The sequence below is a fragment of the Ochotona curzoniae genome, unplaced genomic scaffold (genome assembly GCF_017591425.1).
Source record: "Ochotona curzoniae isolate NIBS_2020 unplaced genomic scaffold, NIBS_Ocur_1.0 contig_4148, whole genome shotgun sequence".
NCBI lineage: Eukaryota > Metazoa > Chordata > Mammalia > Lagomorpha > Ochotonidae > Ochotona > Ochotona curzoniae.
Genome location: NW_024466146.1, coordinates 1,411,793 through 1,434,166, shown reverse-complemented (window position 1 = coordinate 1,434,166; position 22,374 = coordinate 1,411,793). Strand labels below are relative to the sequence as shown.

The following is a 22,374-nucleotide window of genomic DNA, read 5'->3' as shown; positions in this document are numbered from 1 at the left end:
TGCACCAGTAGGAATAATCCACCCAGCCTGGCTTTTCCCTGATCTAGAACACATGAGGAGCACAGGTGTGGTAACCCTGCTTAGTCTGGTCTGCCCCCATCCCAGCTCACACTCTCCAGTGGGAGTAGCTGTCCAGCAACGGAACCACCCCTTATTCCCCCTGCCAGCTCCACCCCCTCCCTTTCTGATTCTCATGCTTGCTGTTTGGGTGCTGCGGTCACATCTGGCCATGCAGCCTCACCTTGGCATTTCGTGTTGTGCACTAGTCTTTGTTGCGACTGAACCCGGCTCGACCCATACTCTGTTCTGGTGCCTGGATTTGCCAGTGGATGATGTGAACTGATTCAGCCTGGTCTCCCCCTGATCCATGCCAGATATATGCCAATGGGAAACTTTCCATGGCCTGTTCTGGGCTGTTTCCTATCATGTTTCTTGTGCTTACCTGCTGGGTCTGTGTTCTGCCAGAGGAGTTGCCCAGGCTCCTCCATCAGAACCCCTCCCAATGCCAGATTTTGCGCATACCAGTGGGTCCATGAGCCAGCCCTACTCAGTTCACCTCCTGTCCTAGCAGGAACAGTGGCTTTTCCTGACTGGCCTTCAACCCAAACTGGTTCTTGCTGTTGAATGTTTCAGCCCAGCCATGGCTCGTCCATACCCACATACTGCTCACACATGGCTCAGTAGGGGTTGAGACCTATCCTAGTCCATCCCACATCTACCCTGGTTCTCCAGGACACCAGAGGGTGTTGGAGTCTGGCCTGGTTTGGTGTGTCCAGTCCCAGTTCACATTTGTGCCAAGGGAGACTACAACTGTTTCCTGATCATTACGCAGCCCCCATTCCAGCCCACGTGCCCCTTGGTGGCAACCTCAACCCAGCTAGGGTTGTCCCCTTAGCTCCCCAACTGGGTCTGTTCCCAGCCATAGATTATGTGCATGCCAGTGGTTGTTCTGACTCAGCTTGCCTCAGCTCCTCACCTGTCCCGATCTCTGCCTTAGACACTGTGGCTTAGTATTCCTGGCTCATGTAGACCAGTAGGTACAAGAGCCTAGCTCGGCATCAGCTGGGCTTCCTCCTGGTTTCTAGTTTTGCTTGTGGGCTAAGGTTTGCTCAGTCCTGCCTGATCCACCCTGTTCCATTACCAATTGACACATTAGCCAGCTGTTGGAGCTACTTTTCCCAGCTTGTCTGACCCCCAGGTCTGGACCACATGTTCACCAGTGGTAGCTATGACTTGCCAAGGGAGTTTCCCAAGTTCGTCCACTTGATCCACTCCCAGACCCAGTTCTCATACATGCCACTGGGTTTTAGGCCAGTGCCTGGTACAGTCTGGCCTTCTATTTGGCCTTCTACGAGCTGGTGAATGTTGCAACCCAGCCCACCCCACACCCTCTTCAGGATGCACATTTGGGTGCTGCTTCCCTGACCAGTCCAGACTACTGGGGGTTCCTTTAGCTGTGATTGATGGCAGATTCCTAGGTCACACCTAGCTTAGTCCATCACCACCCCAACTCTTGAGCTAATCAGTGGAGCTAGGGTTTGGCCCACATATCCCCCACAGAATCTGTCCCCAGATACTGTTCTCAAGTGCTAGTTAATGTCATGGCCCTGCATAATGTTACCTGTCTGCTGATCCATCATCATGGCAGGTAATAGGATATCCTGCTGGACTAGTCGAGCCTTAGCTTTTGCATGAACTGGTGTTCAGTGCTCAGCATCGTTAAGTGATTACAAGTTCTTTAAAGGAAGAGTCACTGTCATTGGGAATATTTAGGATTGATTCACATCTAAGAAGCACAGTGGGTTCAACCTGGAGCTACCTAAGCAACAATTCAAAGAACCAAAACCCCAGAGCTCCAATGCCGGGCGGCCAGCGGGCAGAGCCTGGCCCTAAATGGCGCACTGGCCATGTGGGGACAGCTCACCACGTGCACATAGTAGCTGGAGTCTAGGATCCGGGCATGAGATGCCCCGGCCTGCAACCCACTAAAATATGCTTATCTTGCTGCAAACAAATCTGAAGCCCATGGGAAGTCTTCAAAAAGTTCATGAAAAATGGATATTATGAAAAATTATATATGAGTTTCAAAATGGTAGCCAGGTTGATTTTATTTTCAACAAAAGTTTTGAAGTACATTCACAAACTTCTGATGTCAAGCTGCCATGAACTTTTTAAAGTATCTTTATAATAGTATATTAAAATTTATCTCTTATCAAAAGGAAAACTCAGAACAGCAAATTCAATAAATTCAAATCAATACAAAATTTAGACCAAAACCAAAAAAATCAAGTACTACAATGACAGGTTCTAAAGAACTTTCTCTTATAAAATCACAAAGGCCAGTCAACTAGGGTCAGAATAAGAAATAACCAAAATAAGATGAAAAATTAATGTAAGATAAATGAGAAGTGTTACTTACGATAAAAGAAAGGGACAAACTCTACTGTAAGAGAAGCTGGTTTATATTTCTGTCTGCTCTTTTCCACCGTACTGAGGATTCGACTATCATTAAAAAAGAAGATAACAACAAATTGTAACACACACTACAAAACACTTATAAAACAAGTTCAATATTTTACTTTTAATATATGCACTGCGAGAGCAAGCATACAATATTTCACTTTTAGAGTAAAAACTGTATACATCTCTAAGACTGGCATAATTTTGAAAGTTTAGCCAATAATTTAAAAGATTTCTTCTTTTGAATTATGCAGCACGGTAACCATGTTAAAACTTAAAATAACTGCAAATTTTAAAAGGAGCTAACCCTTAAATATTTCAATCTTTAAATGAACTCTTTTACAGTGCTGCTAAATTAACAACTAAGAACAGTAGCTAATTATTATGTCACACTAGAAATTAATCAGGAATGGAGGGTTCTCTGCTACTTTCTAAAGTTTTATCTGGATACAACAGATTCATATAATTAGCTTCTTTCTAAGGGTATAATTCTACTGTGGAAATCATCTTTGTTTTTAATAACAATTATAGTAATTTTGATGGATGCAATGTTGTCTACAGTCTTGGTTTGGACAATGCAAATCACATGTACTTTTACAAAACACTGCAAAATTCAAGAAAAAATGAGTCTCTTACATGGATATAGCATTGCAGAAATCAATGAAAATTAAAACCTAAGTGCCAGCACCCTGGCATAGCAAGCTGTCTCTGCCTGCAGCACTGGCATCTCATATGGGAGCCAATTTGTGTCCTAGCTGCCACATTTTGGATACTAGTTGCTTATGGCCAGGGAAAGCAGAAGAGGATGGCTCTGGGACTTGGGGCCCTACACCCACATGGCGTTCGTGAAAGGTCAGAGACCTAGAGAACTATTACATATAACAGAAATTTACTATTAAAATTAATTCAGAATTAAAAATAAAAGTGATTAACATTGTATGTTTTCAAAATCAGTGTGGCTGAAAATGAATGAAATGAATATTGTTTTTAGTACAAAAGTCACTTGTAATCTGCTGGAGAAATTTTAAAAACATAGCATGTTATATTCCTTTTTAAGATCTTGCTACCAATTCTTGATTGACCCAGTATTTACAATCATGTGTGCAAAATATAGATTTCCCTTTCCAGCATACTTTCTACATTTACAATTGGTACTTGGTACTCCACTACAGGCAAGGATCTTCATTTAATCTAAATACGGCTAAATTAACTGGAGGATATGAACTTAGAAAAATGAGAGGCAGACAAATGTTTTCCAACCATCTGAGAAACTGCATATATATTAGTGTCTGAGAAACTGATATGGATTAGTGTCTGCCAAGTCCTATCTTTATACTTGCCTTATCTGTCATGTCTCTAGTACAGACTCATAAATTCCTTTTGTTTTCTTTTTGTTACTATAATTATTTTCACACAGATATTATCTCAGATATGAAAAGTTGGAAGCCCCAGAGAAAAAAATTTTTTAAGAGAAAATAAATTTTTTTAAAGATTTATTTATTTTTATTGAAAAGGCAGATATACAGAAAGGGGGAGAGACAGAGAGAAAAATCTTTCATCTGTTGACTCACTCGCCAACTAGCCACAACGGCTGGTGCTGAGCCAATCTGAAGCCAGGATGCAGGAGCTTCTAGGTCTCCTACATGGGTGCAGTCCCAAAGTTTTGGGTCATCTTGACTGCTTTCCCAGGCCACAAGCAGGGAGCTAGATGGGAAGCGGGGCCACGGGGACATGAACTGGGGGCAGGCCACTGTGTCCTGAAGTCACTGTCTCTGAATTACCACATTGTCTACTTCTGCCTTTGTAGTTCTTTAATATTTGTTTGATAACTTCCTTGCATTACATTCTCTTAATATCGCATTTGTTTTCTGTTTTCCTAAATGGATTTTGACAAGCATAAGATCTCCAAGTAAAAATAAGTGTATAAAATACTGACAAGAAGTATTTTCAAATTATGAAATACACTTTTTGAAAAAAAAAATTTCTTCAAAAATATGTTCTCCACACTTGTTGTTACCATGCTTTTAAAGTTTTCTTATCAGATTATGAGTATTCAGTTGCACTGAAAATACAAATTCAGACAGGGAATGCAATGAATTATTCGGAACTTAACCATTAACTCATTGCCTTTATCATGATGATCTATCTCAAAGTTAAATTTGTGGGTCTCATAAACATCTTTTAAAAAGTTCTCATAGAGTTACCATGGCTTTCATGCTTCAAAAGAACATTATGATTTATAAGACATACCCCGAGATTCTATGTCGCCAATTCCTATATGGATCATACAAACTTTCACAAAAAGCCAATGCATGGATCACAAATTCTTCAACAGAAGTCTGATCTGCCATTTCCTTCTCCTTTTTTTTGCTTTTTAACTGAGAATAAAGTTACAAATAAAATTAAAGGGCATGCTCACTCATCATATAACAGTAAATTATTTTTGCTCAAAATAGCCTATTTTCCCCACTGGGTCAAAAAAGAGCCTTTGATCACATAAACTATATACATCAAATCAAATTTAAAATTTTTCCTAAGACAGGTATAAACGATAATCATTATCTTTTGAAATAAATACGTCCTATAAAGAGAGACAAACAATTAACACATAAAATCACAAACTGTGTTATTTAATTTATAAAATATTGTAACTGCTTAATTACAATAGGCAACATACATCTTTAAATACATTAAGATTTCTTACATATATTACCCAACAATTCTAATTCTCTTCTAAATTATTATCTCCTCTGAAAACATGTTACTATATTCACTATAATTACAGAAAGCAAAAGCTATTTCGTCACAGTAAAACAACAGAAAGGAAATATATTAGTTTACACCTACTTGTTGAATATAAAGGGTTGTCATGGTGATGACATGATTAATATATGAGCAAGTCCCAATTTCTTCCACATTTGACAGATTTCTATAATTAAAAAAAGAACAGTGAATAGAAAGCATGCTCATATATTTAGTTTGAATTTTGAAAACATATTTTGGTAAACAATGTACAAATGACACTTCCTACAACACAAAATCACAATTCTGAGTACTTTCCCAGTGAAAATGTAAAAAGCACTTTAAGCAATATTTAACTTTGTTGTGTATGATAAATGTGTGAAACAGCATCAATGTATTACAGAAAACTGAAAAATGTCACAAAATAGGAAAAGAAAAAATTCATTTTTTTAAACTCAAGCATTTATGTCTAAATTTTTTCTTACAAGTTTCTCCACAATGCAGACATTCAGTTCAATTTTGTGTATGCATTGCCATCATACTATATGTATGGCTTTGTAATTTTCATGTTGCTTTTGGTATACCAGATTTCCTTGACTAGGATAAAAACCCTTGATACGGGTCAGCACTGTGATATCCAGCCAAAGCGGACAGCTGGAGAGTAAATTCAATCGATGGAAGGATCTCTCTCTCTCTTTCTCACACACATACCCTTATTCCTTCTTTCCCTCCATCCCCCAGTTTTAACTCCCAAATAAATAAATCTTTAAAAAAATATTTGATTGGAAGGGCGACCAGCATTGTTACAGACTAAGACAGCACAATATCCTGTTTAAAGCAGTAACTCAATAGGAGCTTGATATTTAGCTATAATATGGTATTCATTTTTACTGTACAAGATTTGAGTATGATACATAAATGCTAATATTTACTACACTTAAAACCATTTTCACATTAAAAAGGTAGTTTTATTAATTTTCAATTCTCAGATACTTATACCTTGTGAAATAATTTATAACTAAAAATGTAGTAGATGCTAGAGCATTAAAATTAACTAAACACACATCTTTTAAAAATTATTTACTTATTTATTTACATATTTGAAAGCAAGATAGAGAGTGCTCCCATCTGCTGGCTCACTCTCCAAATGTCTACAATGCTGAAGCTGGCAGCAGGAAACTCGATCCAGGTCACCCACATGAGTGGCAAGGATCTAACTACTTAAGCCATCATTCCTGCTTGAGCCAAGAAATTGAGACAAAGAGCTACAGTTAGATGCAGGTACTGAACACAGGCACTTCATGTGGGATGCAGGTATCTTAACAACTAGGTTAAACACCTGGTCACAAGGGTTAACTCCACAGCTTAGCTTGTTTCTCAAGGGGTAACAGGATGGGCAATCCTGGCCTGATACATTTAGCCCCTGGCTTGACTGCAAGTTCCCTCTTCCCTGCTTCCTGTTTATCAAGATGCCCACAGGGGATCTTAGGAGTTGCTTGAGCATTGGGAAAATACTGGGAGGAACTAGGCAGACTATAAAGAAGCAGGCCAACTTCAAACAAAGGGCATTCTCTTTACAAGAATGACCCACTGAGTGTTGTCTTTTTTGTAACCCTAGTCCCTCTGCTCGGCTTGGGGTACGTGGACGTGGCGGCACCGGCGTTGCCTACAGTCCCTGAATTAATAGAATTCCCACTATAAAAATTCAGATGGTCACGACATCTTGGACAAAGTGAAGAATAAAAACATGGGTAAAATCAGAAGACTTCGTAGGAGTTCCACACTCAGGGTGAAAAGAATCTTCTGAGAGCAATTAAAAAGGATGAACAGAGCCATCACATGAAGGTTGCTTAAGTCTCTGCTGTTCCACTTCTAACCCAGCCCCTGCTAATGCACCTGGGAAGGCAGCTGAAGGTGGCCAGACTACCTGGGCGCATGCCACCTTTGTGGGATACCCAGGCAGAATTCCAGGATCCTGTCTTGGGCCTGGACCAGCCGACCTGTCACTGTCCTTTAAGAAGTGCACCACAGTTGGAAAGTCTACGTCTCTGTATGTCCTCTGCGCTCTCAATAACTGTATTACAGACAAACAACTAAATCATTTATTTTTTTGAAAAAAAATCACTCGTCTTCACAAAATGTAAAGGCTATTAACTGAAAAATTAATTCTTACAAACATCAGAGACTACATTAAAAAAGCACAAGAATTAAAAAGGAATAAGTGATGACAATTTTTAAATTATTCTTCAGAGATTTAACATAATCATTCATTCAAAACAATAACAAACATGTTGGATGAGAATAGCTTTAAAGTGAAATGAATTATAACAATAATAGAAGAGAACATGCAAGAAAATCTAAGTGACCAAGACTTTGCTGATGATTTCTTTAGACATTTATTTAGTTGAAAGAGGTAGAGAAGGGGTGACAGAGAGATCTTCCACCTACTGGTTCACTTCCCAGATGGGACAGGCCAGGCCAACAGGAGCCAGGAGCTTCATCCAGACCAAATACTTTAGCCATCTTTTGCTGCTATTCCTAGGCCTCCAAAAGGGAGCTGGATTAAAGTGGAAAGGCTGGGACTCAGACTGGCATTCATATGGAATGCAAACTGTGGCTTAACCCACTGTATCACAATGACAGCCCCCTGCTGATGAGTTATCAAATACAAAAAACAAAAACATTACCATGGAAAACAAGTAGATAGACTGGACTTCATTAAAATTATCTACCCACAAAAAAGACTGCTAAGTCACAGACTAGGTGAAAATAGTTCCAAAACACACACGTGATAAAAAAAATTGTATCTCTAAATATTCAAAAATCTTTTAAAACTTAACAGAAGAAAAAAGCATGACAACTTTAAATGGGCAAAAAATTTAAATAGAAATTGAACCAAAGAATATACAGGTACAATTAGCCATATAAAGATGCTGCACATCTTTGTCATTACGCGGTTACAAACGAAAACGGATACCATAAATATCTACTAGAATGACTAAAATCTCAAAGAATGGATTACCGGAAAGGAACAGGAACAAAAGCCACTCACACTGCCAATGGGAATTTAAAATATCCAAGGACTAGGGGGCCAGGCTCTATGGCACTGGCATCCCATATGGGTGCCAGTTTCTGTCCTGGCTGTTCCACTTTCCATCCAGTTCCCTGCTTATGGCCTGGGAAAGCAGCAGAGGATGGCACAAGGCCTGTACCCATGAGGGAGATCCAGAAAAAGCTCCTGGCTTCAGGTAACTCAGCTCTGGCTGTTGTAGCCATTTGGAGGTGAACCTTCTAAATCCACCTCTCCTTTGCAAAATCTGTAAAATCTGCTTCAAATGAAAACAGATATTTTTAAAAAGATACAACCACTGTAGAAGACAATTTGGCAGCTTCTAGTAAAGCTAACATAAGCTAACCATAAGATACTGCAATTACATTCCTACATTTTCATAAAATGAATAAAAAATTTTTATTCATGTCAAAATCCGCATATAGAGGGTTTTTTTTTTCTTAATCTTATTTGACCAGTCAGTGTGTTCACACATGCAGCATGGAAGAGGTAGGGAGAGAGATTTCATTCATGCTTCACCCCTGAAATGCCCTCAACTGTCAGGGCTGATAACATGCATACATCAAAATCCATAGAAATATATAACTCAAACAATAATCTACAATATCGATTTTACTCAGTAACTGGTTCATCAATTATAACAAATGTACGATACTAAAAAAAAAAGTACCATTCTAATGCAAGATGTTAAAATACAAAAAACTAGACAAGAAGAGAAGAAAATATATGAGAATGCTCTATAAACTCAGGTTATTTTGAAACATAAGATTTATTAAAATGCTTAACAGCAGTTTTAAAAAATAAAGCAAAGAAGGGCCTGGCATAATGGCTCCTCATCTTGTAAGTGCCAGGATCCCATCTGCATGCCAATTTATGTCTTGGCTGCTCCACTTTCCATCCAGGTCCCTGCTTATGGCCTGAGAAAGCAGTAGAGGATGGCCCAAAGCCTTGGAACCCTGCATCCATGTGGTAGCTCCAGAAGAAGCTCCTGGCTCCTGGCTTTGGGTCAGTTCAGCTCCAGCTGCTACAGCCACTTAGGGAATGAATGAACCAGGGACAGAAGATTTTTGTCTTTCCTTCTCTCTGTAAATCTGTTGTTTCAATAGAAAATAAATAAACAAGAAAGGAGGGAAGAACAAAGAAACGAAGAAATAAATAAAGCCAAGGTCTGGAAACAGAAGCATATCCTGTAACTGGTAGTTAATGAATATGAAATTTATCAGTAGAGAGTAACTTCTAGTGAAAAAAAAAAAACCTCAAATGAAAAACGTGTTGATCATCCCTATGCTTCCTACTATTATCAAGAACTAGATAAAATGGAGTTAAAACAATTATCCATGTAATCATAAACTTTCACAAATCTATAGAAAGCAGTTCAGCAAATAACCACCACAGAGTCCTAATCACATGTTACTGCCTGAGTAAGCATTTTTCCCCTTAACCTGTAAAATGCTTGCATTACTTTTCCAAAGATGAGAAAGAGCATGAAAACAAAAGTACGACTAAGGGTTAGAAAGAGATAAAATGTTTTTAACAATTCTTCTCAATTATTCCATCATTCTTTCAATCTAAGGCAAAGAGCTACTAGATTGAAAACAAAAGGCCAATTAAGTCACTATTCATCAACTAATTAATTATGAAGTATTTATAAAAGAAATTATTTACATGATGGGAAAGGGATTCAAAATAGGCTTTGATCTGTGTGTTTCTACTAGGCTTCCAAACTGATCCTCTTACATCACAAAATTTAGTACCACAGACATATTCTGTAAACTAAAAACTTCAACAACAATTATACTTGATACAGTAAAATCATAAAACTATTTGGAAGACATGATACCTTTTCATAAGCAATATCACACCATAACAAAAATGAATATAGTTATAAGTGAGAAGCACAGAGGAATAAAAATCTATACACAGTATACATAGAGCAATAAAAATGTATACATAGTTATAAATGAGAATCACAGAGTTAAAACTAGTATAATAGTTTTCTTTTGGGGAACAGCAGTAACATAGCAAGCTAATCCTGAAGCTGCAGCACCAGTCTGTATTCGAAATGTTCCACTTGTGATTCAGTTTCCTGCTTGTGGCCTGGGAAAGCAGTGGAGGATGGCCCAAGTCTCTGGGGCCCTGTATCCACATGGGAGACTCAGAAGAAGCTCCAGGATCCTGGCTTCAGATTTGCTCAGCTCTGGCCATTGTGGTATTTAAGGGGTGAACCAGCAGACGGACGATCTCTCTGTTTCTCCTTTTTTTTTGGTCAAACAGCCTTTTGAATAAAAAATGTCTCTAAAAATTTTTTATTTCTTTAGGATTTTAATCCTTTACTGAAAGAATGAAAGAGAAAAAGGAAGAGACAAAGACAGAAATCCTCTGCTGGCTAGTTCTCCCCAGATGGCTGCAATGGCCAGGTCTAGCCAGTCTGAAGCCAGGAGCCAGGAGCTTCAGCCAGGTCTCTAAGGTATGTGGCAGGGGCCCAAGCATTTGGGGAATCTTCTGCTGTTTTCCCAGGCATATTAGCAATGGAGATGGATAAGAAGTCAAACAGCCAGGTCTTGAACCAACACTCATATGGAATGTTGATGTAGTATGCAGAGGCTTAATCCACTGTATCAAAATCTCAGTCCCGGCTGTAATAATCCCTTGCTTTAGTGTAAACTTCTTTATGCTGTAATACAAATTTTTTAAAATCTTGTTTGGACATCTTTATAACTAAAAGACATCCCACTATACTATCAAATTCCAAGCCTATTGCAAAAAGGGGCATTCACTCTTTCAGGCTCTACATGAATGACAAACATCATTAATGCATTATTGCTATTATCTTAGTAATAATTATTTTAAAATAAATAGGTTACTTTTGTTCCAGTTACCTGCAAAGAATAATGAAGAACTTGACAAGTAAAATGGACAAGGCTTGTTGTTGTTCCTCTAACCCATCTGCCATCTTCTGAACACACTGCAGCAGCTGGAGCCTCAGAACCTGCAGAATATTATCAGGAAGCAGAGATATTCCTGGAGGCATATCATCCACCCTACAAAGAAAGGGAGAAAAGGTATGCACAACATAAGAAAACCTCTGACACTTAAATGAACTGCATGTTCAGCCCTGAAGCTCTCTTATTCATTCCAAGCACTCTGTGCCTTCTCATCATTAATGGCCCATCACATAATCAGTTAAGTAAGTTACTAGAAGATCACCAAAGCAAAGCAATTAATCTGACTTCAGAGGAGTTTTGCTTGGTGGGGCGAGCAGATGGAGGCAGTCACAGAGGCAGGCAGATATGGAAAGAAAATCAGAGAGATAAGGAAAGGGAAATACAAACAGGTTAGTATGTTCACTTGTTTTATTGTCAACTGAAATATTTAGACTAAAAGTAAATGCACTTCCCAATTAGAAATATTAAATGTGTACATATACTGTTTCTAAAAAAAACCTTAACCAGTGATTAAAAGCAATGTACCTAAATAAAATTTAGTATTTAGTCTCATTTACAATAAAGCAGATGACAATCTACATAATGACCACCCGAGCCAGGTATTTGGAAGAGGGAAAATGTATTACCAACAAAAGGGAAAAAAGTAAAATGAAAAGATAAATGCAGAGGCCACGAATGAAAGATTTTTTTTAACGTTTTGAAACTAACAAAAGCCAACTTCTTACAAAAATGGCCTCTGTAGTGTGTCTTACAATAAAAACCCACACCTAGATCCAAAGTCTACCTGGGTACTAAATCCATAAAACAGAACTGCTCATTTAATCTTTGGATTAAATGATTCCCATATCTACATAATTTTAACACCATCTACCCTATTTCACACGTTTCTGACACCAGCCATTATGCATTTTCATCTGTAAAACACATAAAAAACTACAAAAGTAGCATATTTTAAATATATCATCACTAAAACTTAAGCGTCTGTTCATAAACCACTGGATCCTAATTTTCCTATATCCATTAGAAAAAAATTGGCCAAATCTGCAGAGCCAGCACCATGGTTCAATAGCCTGATCCTCCACCTTCTAGTATCAGCATCCCATACGAGCACTGATTTGGGTCCTGGCTGCTCCACTTTCAATCCAGCTCCCAGTTTATGGCCTGGGAAAGTAATACAGTATAAAGTCCTTGGGGCCATACACCCACATGGAAGAACCAAAAAAAAAAAAAAAAAAAAAACGTCCTGGCTTAGGTTTCAGATCAGCGCAGCTCCAGCTGTTATGGCTGTTTGGGGAGTGAACCAGCGTATAGGAAATCTTTCTGTCTCTCCTTCTCTCTGTAAAATCTGCCTTTTAAACAAATAAACAAATATTTAAGGAATAAAAAGACCAAATATGACGACAGTTCTCTGAAGGGCTCCTATGATTAAATAATTATACCTTCCAGTAGTCTCTTCTGCAGATAATGTTTAATGTGAAATGTTACTAAAATCTTTAAACTGAGTAAAAGACTATTTGATTCACTGCAGGCAGAAGAATTTGAAGAGATCACCAGCAGTCACAACAATTCACATGATAAATACATTTTGCCTCTTTATGACCCACCCTACAACACACAACGGATGTGGTTTTATAAAATGAACATCTGATTTTAACTAAATTACACAGGAAATAATTTACAAAGCACATTACAAAGTATCAAATTCTATTACCAAGTTACAGAAATATCATAGTTTTGGCACCATGTCACTTGAAGCCTTGGATTCTTTCACAGTATCATGTTTATAGGCACTACCAGAAACCCTCTCATTTTCACATACAGTCTGTGTCTGCCAATGAGCTAAAAAGTGGTGGTTGCAAAAACCACTGTAGCTTTGAGAGACTGAAAAAATAGTTAAACATAACTAATTTTCAAGACTAAACTATCCCTTGCACTTCTCAAAAAGCATGTCAACAAGAAAGAAGACATTAGATTTTCCAATATTCTACCTAGTTACTTAGAAGCATTTCCCTTTGTCATCAGTCTTGACCTTCTATATTTGCAACTTCAAATAAATATATAAACAGTCTAAGAAGTTACCTTCTTTTTTAAAAACAAAGCTTTTTAAATTATTTTTAATTGGAAAGTCACATTTACAGGGAGGAGAGAACAAAGAGAAAGATCTTCCATGCACTGATCCACTACCCAAGTGACCACAATGGCCAGAGCTGAGCTGATCCAAAGCTAGGAGCCAGGAATTTCCTCCAGGTCTTCCATGCAGGTGCAGGGTCCCAAGGCTTTGGGCTGTCCTCAACTGCTCTCCCAGGCCACAAGCAGGGAGCTGGATGGGAAGTGGAGCATCCAGGAAATGAACCAGCACCCAGGTACAGGCAAAGTGAAGCTATCATGCCTGGTCCCCCAAAATTTTTCTTCTAAAAATAGAACTGTTTTCACTAATAATCTTTGCAAAGCTGAGGCTTAATTAGAACATATGTAGGGATGAAGTTGAAATTTGGGGACTATTTTCCTAAGGTAATGAGCATTGTAAGAACTTGGAAGAATTTCTTCACATCTGGATCTTTACTACCCAAAATTCCATACTCTTGTTGCAATTTCCCAAACCCCAGAAATATGTTTTATGTATCCACTGAATACCTACTGTAAAAACCAACTAATGCTTGTTGATGTCTAACAAGAAAGAAGTCTAAGTTCCAAGGTTTTAAAATCTGGTGAAAATCTGTTATGAATTTTCTCCTTGAAAAATATTTCAAGTCAGTTTAAACAAGAAATACAAACTTATCCGCATTAAGGTAATGTGGCTAGCTTATTACACTCTTGCATATAACATTTACACAATCTATTATTTATGCTTTAAGATTGGGGAAGTATCTGTTTCTGAGAGTCAGAGAGAAACAGACAAACTCAAAGAGACAGCTGCCATCCTTGGTTCACTCCTCCAAATGCTGGCTTTGGCTGGGATGGGACAACATTGAAGTAGAGTCCCTGGAACTCAATCCAGATCTCCCATGGGAGTAGCAGGAATCCTATTACTTGAACCATCACTGTTGCTTCTGAGGGTCTGCTTTAACAAGAAGCCAAGATTCCAATGTGGGACACAAGCATCTTAACCTCTAGGCCAAACGTCTTTCCCACTCTTTAATGCATGCTCATCTGTGTTTAGACACAGTGTTAATATAAAATGTAGCATTTTCGGAGATGACCTCCCAGAAAAGGAGACATTATACTTTATGATAATAACAATTGCACATTGAAACTTCAACAAAGAAAGAGATCCCATTCACTGTTTTATTCTCCAAATGAGCACAACAGCTGAGACTAGGAGCCAAGAATGCAAGTCTCCCACAGTGGCAGGAATCCAATTACATAAATAGTCACCACTGTCTCCTGGGAATCTAACTGGAAGCTACAGTCAGACAGATGAAGAAAGTAACTGAACCCAACACTTTGATATGAGGAAACAGACATCTTAAATTGCTAAGCTACCCAGCTACAGACAACTGCCCAGGTTGCATTGTACCTAAGCAAGTGTTACACTGCTGGGAGAAAAGCAGCTAATAGCTGGTGAGCATCCTGGACCTGGTTAATGCTAAACTCGTGTTAACTGTATCAGCACAGTTGCCTATTCTATTTTTTTTTTAAGATATGTGGGGGGCAGATTACGCTGGTTAGGCAGGTAGAGCTCCAGGTTGGCATGGCTACCACCGGAGAACCGGGCTTGGGGATCTACATGCTCACGGACAAGGGAGGCTGTGGATTGCTTGGGGAGGCAAGTCTGGAGATGTGTGGGAAGGAGGACTGCTGAGGAAGAACATGACAGGTAAGAAATGACTTCTAAGGGATTTCCACCAACCAGGTTTTTGCACTTGTAGGTAAGCGAGGGGGCTGAAACCAGGTGGTTTAGAGGAAGGAAATTGGAGGACTTTTTAGGGTCAAATCAATACACCTGCCCTCACGGGAGACCTGAGCTAGAATTGTTAGTATCAACCACTACTTCCCAGTGCATGAATTTGGGCTGTATAGTGGCATTGGTCAGGTTGAGATAGGCTCCTATACCCACTGGTGTGTACAAGAGCCAAATGGGATGCAAGACAGACTAGATCAGTCTGCTGCACATACCTGCATGCATAGGAACTGGCCTTAGGGGTGGGCCTGATGGGGGTTATTGGGGATCATTCCTTCTTGGCTGCAGCTCTGGCTGGTATGTATAAAGGCCCAGTGTGTGGTAGGCAGGGTTAGGCTGGGCTGCAGCATCCACTGGCTGGCATATGAGATGGGATTAGGGACAAACTGACCAGGTGACTGCAACCACCACTGTGTGCATAGGCTGATGTCACTGATGGACTGAACCAGGCCCTGCACTGGCAGGCACACACAGGAGTCAGGCTGGGGTCACCTCTGGCAAGGCTTCTTTGCGGATGTCCCCAACTGGATCACTGGACTCAGAACTCCAACCACAGTGAAAATCGTAGGATCTGTGGTTTGACCATGGGGTACGTGTATCAGAATTGGAGCGCCATGATTGTTGAGGCCTGTGCAGTGGATGGCATGCTCAGATGCTCAGGGGGAACATGAAAGCCAGCTCTCTGAGGCCTGCAGAAGACATCTAGTACCATGGACATCTAGAGGATAGAAGAACAAATTGGACAGCTCTCCCAGACAAGCATCGCAAGGAAACATCTGGATGAGTGGAGACTCTAAGGTGGAGTATGTAGCCAATGGACCTTGGGAGGATTTCCTTAACCTGGGAGCAATGAAATCCACAGCATGTCAGAAATATCAAAATTACTTCAGGGCCCGGCACTATAGTGTAGTAGTTAAAGTCCTCACCTTGCACACGCCGGGATCCTATATGGTCACTAGTTCTAATCCTGGGTGACCCCACTTCCCATCCAGCTCCCTGCTTGTGGCCTGGGAAAGCAGTCAAGGACAGCCCAAAGCCTTGGGACCCTGCACCCGTTTGGCAGACCCAGAAGAACTCCTGCCTCCTGGTTTCGGATTGGCTTAGCTCCAGCCACTGAGGTCACTTAGGTAGTGAATCAAAAGACCGAAGATCTTCCTCTCTGTCTCTCCTCCTCTCTGTATATCTGCCTTTCCAATGAAAATAAATAAATCTTAAAAAAAAAAAAAAAAAAAACTATTTCAGCTTCCTTGGAACATGTTCCATATCACGGACCCTGGGATGACATCTGGTGGCTATCCCCCATCCCTGAGTATGAGGATTGGGCTGCTGGGAGCGAGCCTCTCCTCTTTTACCCAACTTTCCTGGGATGCAAGAGGATAGGGATTGGAGGTAGTTGTTTTGTCTGCTTTCCCCCATTGGTCCACATGGGCATGCATCTGTCTCAACTATGTAAACATTATCAAAAATAAAATGAATTTATTATTTAAAAAATTATTTAAAACAGCTGCTCCACCTAGAAACTCTAGAAGCTTTCATTCCAATATTCTAAATGAAAATTGAAATCCTTACACATTAACATCCATAGGTAATATTATTTAAAGTTAGCTGTAAATCATCAAAATACAAGTACATCAGGAGTCACATTTGACACTAGGGTACCACATGTCATACTGGAGCATCTGGTTCAAGTCCAGCATCTTCCACTTCTTATCCAACATCTGTAATATATACCCAGGGAGGCAGCAAGTAATGGCTCAAGAAAGTGGGTTCCTACTTTCCAGATGGAAGACTCAAGTTCAGGTCCAGGTTCGTTGCTTCAGCTTGGCCCAATTCTGGCTGTTATGGGCATGTAGGGAATGAACTAGGAGGTAAAAGAACTAAGCCTGTGCATCTATCTCTCTGCCTTTCAAATAAAGTGAAAATAAATAAAATTTTTAAAGTATTCTAAGGCACAAACAAGAATGCTTTTCTTAGACATCATTGACATACAACCTTACTTTGATGACAGTTCAATATGTAATACTTTCCAGCCTCTATAAACAAAATATAAGGAAAAATCTGAAACTACATATTTATAAAAATTAGTCTTTTTAGCTATATCAAATCCTTTTTGAGTTCAATATATTGTACACAACTCCAACAACAACTTCTCTGGATTATTGCAATTATTTCTTAATTTCTTATAGGTTCTTGCTCTAAATTCAAATATTCTCCATAATCTCTATAAAATGAAACACAGAGACAGAACTTCCATATGCTGGTTCACTCCTCAAATGTCCACAATATCCAGGGCTGCGACAGGACAATAACAAGAGTCCAGAACTCAATCTGTGTCACCCAAAAAAGTGGCAGCGATCAAAGCATTAGAGCCATCCTCCCAGTATGTGCACTGGCAAGGAGCTGGAATAGAAGTGGAGTCAGGACTTGAATCCAGGCACTCCAACATGAGAGGCAAGTGTCTTAAATGCTGTGCCCAAAGTCACTTTCTAAAATAACTTTTGAAAAACAAAGTTGATCAGGATAGTCTCATACGGGAAAAATTTTAGTAGCACTCTTATCCATTCTAAGTGGAAGAAGAGGGGTTTTATTTGCTTCTCTATTCTACATTCACCTGGTATCCTCCAAGCAAGTTATTAATTCCCCAGGTACCCTTTTTCATCATTAACCACTATCATAATTCCCCACTTTCCTTCCCATCATGTAACTTTAACTGGAGTTTCTTTTGTGGCTAAACACCTGCCTTAGTTCTCTTACTTATCATTCTATACAACTTCTGCTACCTAACAGCTATAAGGCCTTCAAGAAAGTGAGTTACAAAGACACTGGCAAGTGGACGCACAACTGCAGGAATCCAGAACATGAATGGAGTAATGAAGATTTGTATGTTTTTAATACCATTTGAAATTTTCCTTTATCATTTTTTAATCTAGTTTTTAAAAAGTCTCACTATCTTGCCACTCCTCAATGTTTTTGAAGACTGTATTCTAAGGCCAGAAACAGAAATAAGTGTGAATTTGCATATCTATCTGCAGTAAAGAATACATATCAAATCTATGTGCTAGAGTCCTAGCACTGAGTTTCAAAAACCTGGGAATTTCTGAGTGATAAGAATATCTTTTGTTACATCTAACAAGTCACTTAGGATTACACCTGAATTCATATAAATGAAGTGACTCATGTGGGCCCTTACATATTTTTCATCAACCAGAAAGATCAAACATTAATAGGATGAAACTTTTAGCCTTACTCCCACCAATCCTCTGGACAGGGAGAGGGACTGCACGTGGAGCTCAGACACATGGCCAATGCTGCTGTAAGAGCCCAGTGAAACTCGGCACACGCAGAGCTCAAGGGGCTTTCGGAACACACTTTGTAAGGCACAGTGCTATTTTCTGACTTAATAGAAGGCAACAAAGTTCTGCATCTAAGACTTTTCCATATCTTGTCATATTACAATAGGACAATTTTACCAGATATAATCCCCAGCCCAATACTTTCTCCAAAATGCCTGAGTCTAGTGTATTAATAAACCTGAGAACCCTGAATTTCAGCCACTTGGTCAGAAGTGCACGTGGCCCCCAGGACCACTCATGAGAGCAGTCCTGTGAAGGACCTCTGCCCTTGATTTGTCAGCCTAGGTGCTAACACTGATTACTGCAAGAAATAAAATCAATTGCAGGATACTCAGTTGGTAGTATCTCATTAAAGCGTAAAAGTGGTTTCCAGAAGCAAGTCTGCTATCACCAAGAAAACTGGTATGATCAATTGGCAATGCATGCCATGAGAGAAAGAGTATCAAGAGTACAAATGGGCCCAGCACAAGAGCCTAGTGGCTAAAGTTCTCACCTTGCATGTGCCAGGATCCCATATAGGTGCTGTTTCTATTCCTTGTGGCCCCGCTTCCCATCCAGCTCCCTGCTTGTGGCCTGGAAAAGCAGTTGAGGACGGCCCAAAGCCTTGGACCCTGCACCCACATTGGAAATCCGAAAGAAGCTCCTGGCTCCTGGTTCCTGGCTTTGGATCAGTGCAGCTTCAGCTGTAGCAGTCACTTGGGGAGTGAATCAAAGAATGGAAGATCTTCCTCTCTGTCTCTCCTCCTCTCTGTGTATCTGACTTTTCAATATAAAATTAAATCTTAGAAAAAAAAAAGGAGTGCAAAGCAATTGCCATTCTTGCCACATGTCATCAATAAAACCACTGTGACAAAAACAAATAAGTTCACTTAAGGGTAAGAAATTAGTGCTTCTACATACCTGGTAGGCAGCTTTTCAAAGTCAACATCCAAGAACTGTTCATAGCTGGAAACAAAATTGTCCAACCACAGCTTCAGATAATCTGGATCTTTCTGAAACAAGGAACATATTACAACATTAAATTTATTGTTAAGGGACAAGAAAGGAGACATCCACTTTAGATAGATATTTAAGGAAGCAATAATGAATTCTTTTGATACTGTGAAGACATACACATAGACCTGTTGTTGCATTTTATCAATTTATTTATTTTTATCAGAAAGGCAAACACATGAAAGGAGAAACAGACAGAACAATCTCTTCTGCTAGCTCACTCCCCAAGTGGCTACAACAGCCAGAGCTAAGCTGATCCAAAGCCAGGGGCCAGGAGCTTCTTCCAGGTCTAACATGCAACTGAAGGGTCCCAGGCCACAGGCAGGAAGCTGGGTGGAAAGTAGGGTCGCCAGGATTAAAACCAGTTCCCAGATGGGATTCTGGTGCATGCAAGGCGAGGACGTTTGCCACTAGGCTACAGCACCAGACCCTGTAACCATAGCACTGGCCTCCTTGGCTGTTCCTGAACCACACCAGACATGCTCCCACCCAACAGGCCTTTACACTGGCTGTATTTTCTACCCTAAACAATTTCTCACCTAAAAACAGAAATGGCTAACTCCTTCATCTTCTTCAAATCATTCTTCAAATGATAAATTTTCAATGATGCATATTTTTAACCACCTTTCTTAGAACTGTAAACATTCTCACTGTCCTTCACCTTGTGCTATTCTATTTCTCAACCCTGTGGTATTCAAAACACCCTATAATTTACTCATTTTGACCATTACCCTAGGAATATGAGTTTTACAATTGCAGAGTTCTGACCTTACTAAGTAGTTATTACCATAATAATGCTTAACATCAATGTGTTCAATATTTGTTAATGAATTAACAGTAAATATAAATCACAGAAATAAAGCCAAATTGGAAATGGATTAACATGAACATCAAAACTAAAACAAAATCTTCTAGGATATAAAATATCTTTCCAAACTTTGGAGATAATCAAAAATTCATCAGCACAGATAAATTGAAAGGGAAATTGTTGCTGATTGAATGTAAAACCTATTATTTATCGGAGGGCACGATTAAGAGAATAGACAGGCAAGTCCAACTAAGTTGCATACGTCCCACATTGTGGTGGTTAAGCTCAACACTGGCTCCAGCAACCTAGCTCCAGCTTCTTGCTAACAGATTCTTGGAGGCAGCAGCAATGATTAAGCTAAATTGATTACTGCTATTCATGAGATCTGTATTGAGTTTCTGGTTGCAGGATCTGCTATGCCCAGTCCCAGTCACTATGGGCTACTGGGGGGTAAACTAGCACATGGGAACTCTCTCTCTCTATTTTTAAATGGTATCCTCACTTGAAAAACAATTTGATGGTGTCTTTTCTTTTTTTTTTCTTTTTAAAGATTTAGTTGAAGAACAGAGTAATTAAATCCCTTCTAAAAAAAAAAAAAGCACTGGACACATGGCCGCATGGCTAAATTCTACCAAACTTTCGAGAAAAATTTACCCAATTCTCCACAAGCCGTTCCAAAGAACAGAAAGGGAGGCAATCCTTTCAAACTTTTCTATGAAGTCAATATCACCTTAATACCAAAGCCAGATAGAGATACAACAGAAAAAGAAAACTACAGACCAATATCCCTAATGAACATACATGTCACAAAACACTAACCAATAGGATTCAACAATGCTCAGGCATATCATTCACCTGGATCAGGTGATTCATCCCTGGCATGCAGGGATGGTTCAACATTCAAAAATCGATCAATGACACCACAGATCATTTCAATAGATGCATAGCAGGTATTTGACAAAATCCAACACTGCTTCATGCTGAAAACCTTAAGCAAGATAGGCATAGAAAGAACATTCTATAATACAATCAAAGCAATATATGAAAAACCCAACACCAGTATCATACTAAATGAGGAAAGACAGGAAGCTTTTCCACTAAGATCTGGAACTCACCACTGTTACTCAATACAGTATTGCAAGTCCTTGCCAGGGCTATTAGGCAAAAACAAACAAACAAAAAAAAACCCCACAAGGAATTCAAATCAGAAATGAGGAACTGAGTTATCCTTGACATGATTCTCTGCATAGGAGAACCAAAAGACTCAGTCAAGACACCACTGGAACTCATAAGAGACTTTGGCAGGGTAGCAAGATACAAAATTAATGAACACAAATCGATGGCACTAGTGTACACAAATAATTCCATGGCTGAGAAAGAAATTCCAAGTACAGTCCCTTTTGGAATAACAGAAGAAAATCTTAAATACATAGGAATTAGTCTAACTGAATATGTGGAAGACATCAATAATGAAAATTATAAAACATTAAAAAAAAGAAATAGAAGAAGACATTGAAAAGTAGAGAAACTTGCCATGTCCTGGATTGGCAGGATCAACATCAGCAAAATGTCCATATTACCAAAAGTAATATACAAATTCCACACAATCCCAATCAAAATCCCAACATTCTCAGAAACAGAAAATACAAAAGCCCATCTGGAAACACAAGAAACCATAAATAGCCAAAGCTTCAGGATAGAAGAATAAAAATCAAACTGGAGGAATCACAATTCTAGACCTCAAGACATAGTATGGAGTAGTGGTCATGAAAATAGTCTGGTACTGGCACAGAAACAGAGAAGATCAATGGAACAGAATAGAAACGCCAGAATGGAGCCCACACATGCATAGTCAACTAATCTTTGACAAGAAAACTGATAACAATCCAAGGAAACAGCCCACTCTCTTTAACAAATGCTGTTGGGACAATTGGATAGCAGCCTGCAGAGCTAAGAAGCAAGAACCCCATCTGCACCAAATAACTATCAAACTATTAGAGGAAAACATAGGAAGCACTCTACAATATATAGGAATGGGGAAAGACTTCTTGGAAAATACACCAAAAGCACAGGCAGTCAAAGATAAAATAAACTAATCATTC

At 39.3% G+C, this 22,374-nt stretch overlaps 1 protein-coding gene across 4 annotated transcripts in view; it reads right to left on the bottom strand.

Moving 5' to 3' along the window:
- Window positions 1–22,374, bottom strand: part of NBEAL1 (neurobeachin like 1) — a 155,093-nt gene that overhangs the window by 110,602 nt on the left and 22,117 nt on the right. For all 4 annotated transcript variants that reach the window (XM_040984461.1, XM_040984463.1, XM_040984464.1 and 1 more), the window contains 5 exons: window positions 19,372–19,463; window positions 11,152–11,313; window positions 5,308–5,389; window positions 4,711–4,838; window positions 2,420–2,502 (listed from right to left, as the gene is read on the bottom strand). In XM_040984461.1, coding sequence (XP_040840395.1) covers window positions 2,420–2,502; window positions 4,711–4,838; window positions 5,308–5,389; window positions 11,152–11,313; window positions 19,372–19,463 — 547 coding nt within the window. The remainder of the gene's footprint in view (window positions 1–2,419; window positions 2,503–4,710; window positions 4,839–5,307; window positions 5,390–11,151; window positions 11,314–19,371; window positions 19,464–22,374) is intronic.